This window comes from Elephantulus edwardii, unplaced genomic scaffold (genome assembly GCF_000299155.1).
Source record: "Elephantulus edwardii isolate Elephantulus edwardi_28Jun2011 unplaced genomic scaffold, EleEdw1.0 scaffold00030, whole genome shotgun sequence".
In the NCBI taxonomy this organism is placed as follows: Eukaryota; Metazoa; Chordata; class Mammalia; order Macroscelidea; family Macroscelididae; genus Elephantulus; species Elephantulus edwardii.
In genome coordinates this window covers 21,114,557-21,117,973 of record NW_006399780.1, presented here as the reverse complement: position 1 = coordinate 21,117,973, position 3,417 = coordinate 21,114,557, and the positions used below count along the sequence as shown (strand labels likewise).

General features: G+C 36.8%; 1 protein-coding gene across 1 annotated transcript; it reads right to left on the bottom strand.

Annotated features, from left to right (window-relative positions):
• Positions 1 to 1,306: 1,306 nt before the first annotated feature.
• LOC102856689 (olfactory receptor 12-like) lies at positions 1,307 to 2,254 on the bottom strand. Its single transcript, XM_006883991.1, has one exon. It carries the CDS (start codon positions 2,252 to 2,254, stop codon positions 1,307 to 1,309), a length of 948 nt encoding a protein of 315 aa, XP_006884053.1.
• Between the last annotated feature and the right edge of the window lie 1,163 nt (positions 2,255 to 3,417).

The following is a 3,417-nucleotide window of genomic DNA, read 5'->3' as shown; positions in this document are numbered from 1 at the left end:
ATATATGTTGTATAAATGGCCTATGAATATATAAACTAATAAGACCAATAAAAAAATCTAAAAAGATTACATTATTAAATCTCTAACATCAAAAATTATATCACATTTCTTTTGTTCTGCTTCTTAATGCAATCATTTATATCTGACTAATTTAAAGACATTCTAGTTCTTGATATGATTACTATTATAAAGTCAATGATTTACATCAGTATAGCACTTCAAATTCTCGTTTGCACGGTTAGACAGAGGCAAATTCTATCATAATTTGGGTAAAACATAAAGGATCACCATGTAAAAATCTTTCTCTCTCTCTCTCTTACTCTGAACACTTCATTTCATGAGTAATAGCATATTCACTTGCTAGCGCTGTATTTATTAATTTTAATAAGTATTTATGAGTTGCAATTTTAAATCTATATAATGAAAACCTTGACCTTATTAAGGGTCTGTAAGCCTTCAATATGTATTGAAGCTCAACGTCAAGAAGACAAAGATTCTCACCACTGGGCCAATTGATAGCACCGTAACAGATGGAGAAGAGATTTGGGTTGTTAACAATTTCAGCTTGCTTGGTTCTACAATCAACACTCTTGGCACCAGCAGTCAGGAAACCAAAAGGTGAGTTTCATTGGGAAGTCTGCTATTAGAGGCCTCTCCAAAGTGCTAAAAACTTACATCAGTCTAGGGACTAAGGTGCTCCTGGTCCAGGCCATGGTCTTGACAATTACTTTAATGCATCAGAGAGTTGAACAATGATTTAGGATGACAGAAGATTAATTGATGCCTTTGAGTTGTGATGCTGGAGAAGAGTATTGAACATCCCATTGACCTCCAGGAGAATGAAGAGGTCTGTCGTGGAGAGGATGAAACAAAGTTTCTTCGTGAAGGCAATAATTTTGGAATTCTATCACCATACTTGGTACATGTGTCCAGGAGGGAGCAGTCCTTAGAGAAGAACATCATGCTTGGAAGGGTGGAAAGGACAGCACAGGAGAACAAGCCCCCGGATGAGATGGATTGACACTATGACTAGGGTACTTGGGGTATTTGTGTTGGAATCAGTGAGACTGGCTCAGGATAGGGCAGGGTTCAAAGCTATTGTATATAGAGTCATTATGAGTTGCAAGTGATTTGATGGCACCTAACAACATAAGTGAAATCAAATAATAGCACCCAGTGGAGGAGCATTATGAGTCAGAATCAAATTAGAGCTGTGAGATTGAGTTAGTTCAAATTATTTTGTAATAAATTATTGAGACTATTTCTTGTATTAATTCACTTTCACATTTTAGTAGATGGTTGAAATTCAAAGGAAAGATATTCTTTTTAACAATAGCCTTTTCACAGCATTTTTCACCTCTCTGTTCCTTAGGCTATAAATCAGAGGATTTAGCATGGGGATGATAAGAGTGTAGAACACTGCTATAATCTTGCTTTTCTTTGGTGAGGAGATGGCCCCAGGTTGGGCATACATGAAGAACACAGTTCCATAAAATAAACTCACCACAATGATGTGAGAGGTACAAGTGGAGAAGGTTTTACTTCTGCCATGGGTTGAAGGGATCTTCAATACAGTAGAGAGGATATAAGCATAAGAAACCAGAATGACTGTTGTGGTGGTGATGATAATGAAAGCAGAAAGAATGAACAGCACAATCTCATTGACAAAAGTATTGACACAAGAAATCTTGATTAGGGCAGGGACATCACAGAAAAAGTGATCTAGTCGATTTTCACCACAGAAACGCAAACTGAAGGTGAAGCCTGTTTGAATCATAGAATTGATGCATCCACAGATATAGGAACCAACAACTAAACGGACACAAGCCTGGTGAGACATACGTACAGTATACAGGAAAGGTGAACAAATGGCTGAGAAGCGATCATATGCCATCACAGCCAGAAGAAAGCCTTCAGTACCAACAAAGAGAGCAAAGAAAAAGAATTGTGTTGCACACCCATTGTAAGAAATTTTCTTTTCCTTGGACAGGAAATTGGCCAAAGATTTTGGAGCTATGACTGTGGAGTAACAAAGGTCTAAATAGGACAAATTTCTGAGGAAAAAATACATAGGTGTATGAAGTTTAGAGTCCACCTTAATGACAATTATCATGCTGATATTCCCCACCACGATGACCATGTAAACAAGCAAGAACAGTAAGAATAAAAGAATCTGTATTTCTGGAGATGTTCTGAATCCCAGAAGAATAAATTCTGTCAATTCCGAATAATTCCTTTTCAGTTCACTCTCCATAGCTGAGACCTATCTGAGAAATGAGTACATGATAGATCATGAAGTCCACAGAAAGTTTTGTCATCTTTTGACATTTGAAATTCCCAAGCAGAGTAAATGCTACTGGAAATACATCTGACAACATAATTTTATATTTGGTAGGATTCAGGTACAATCACAATTGAGTTTTGCAGATCTGTTTTGATTGTGTGTGATTTGGGGACTATGCGGGCAAAGCAGGTCATTGTTGTTTTTGTTGTGTACCATTGAGTTGGAACCAACCCATAGTTGACCCACCGGTAGGTTTTCAGAACCAGTTAATCATAGAGGAGGAGATTGTCCATCCTTCCAGAGAGTAACAGGTGTATTCAAACCATGTGCCTTTGGGATTGCAGTGCAGCTTCTTACCACTAGACTACCAGGTCTAATAATGTCTCTGATCGTGATAGATTATCAATCATTTTATGCCACATGACTTTTAAAGAGATGGACTGAATCTTAATTTCACTTCTTACCCATCTAAACTACTAATGTTCTTTCAGTGCCTCTTCTGTTAAATCTTTTACTAAGGGCCATCAAGGAGATTTTGGCTAAGAACAATGTTATCTGAGAGAACTGCCATATGGGACTTCCTAGGCTATAATCTTTATGGGAGTAGACAGCCAGATTGTTTTCTCCCAGGGAACACCTGGTAAGATCCAACCACTGACCTTGTGATTAGCAGCCAAGAACTTAAAAATTGTGTCACCTGAGCTTCTCTTTTGTCACCTTTAGGGCTAGTGAAGTAGGAGGAAACATAGGTCAGTTCTATTCCACACAAGATACATTATGTTTTATATATATGAAACAAACAAACAAAAAGGACAATGATTTTTATATTTCTATAAGTAGAATGAACCACCAGTCACAGAGAAAATAATCAAAAGGGATTAATATATTTTTTCCTCCTATAATCTTGCTTCTAATACTTTTCTACCTCTACTTCCTGTTGAATCCACTATTAATCTTTGACAGCTTAATTATAGCACATCTTTCCCTTTTGCCATCAAAGGGATAGCATTTCAGATACATAACTCACCTTTGCTAATATAGGAACACTTTGGTTAAAGTGCAACATTATTATCCTGATCAGAAGTATTCTATGCATATTGTTAACGTATAAGAAATTATTAATGCAAATAAAT

Excerpts from the sequence above, each read along its gene's own strand:
- LOC102856689 (XM_006883991.1), bottom strand. The coding sequence starts at position 2,254 with ATGGAGAGTGAACTGAAAAGGAATTATTCGGAATTGACAGAATTTATT.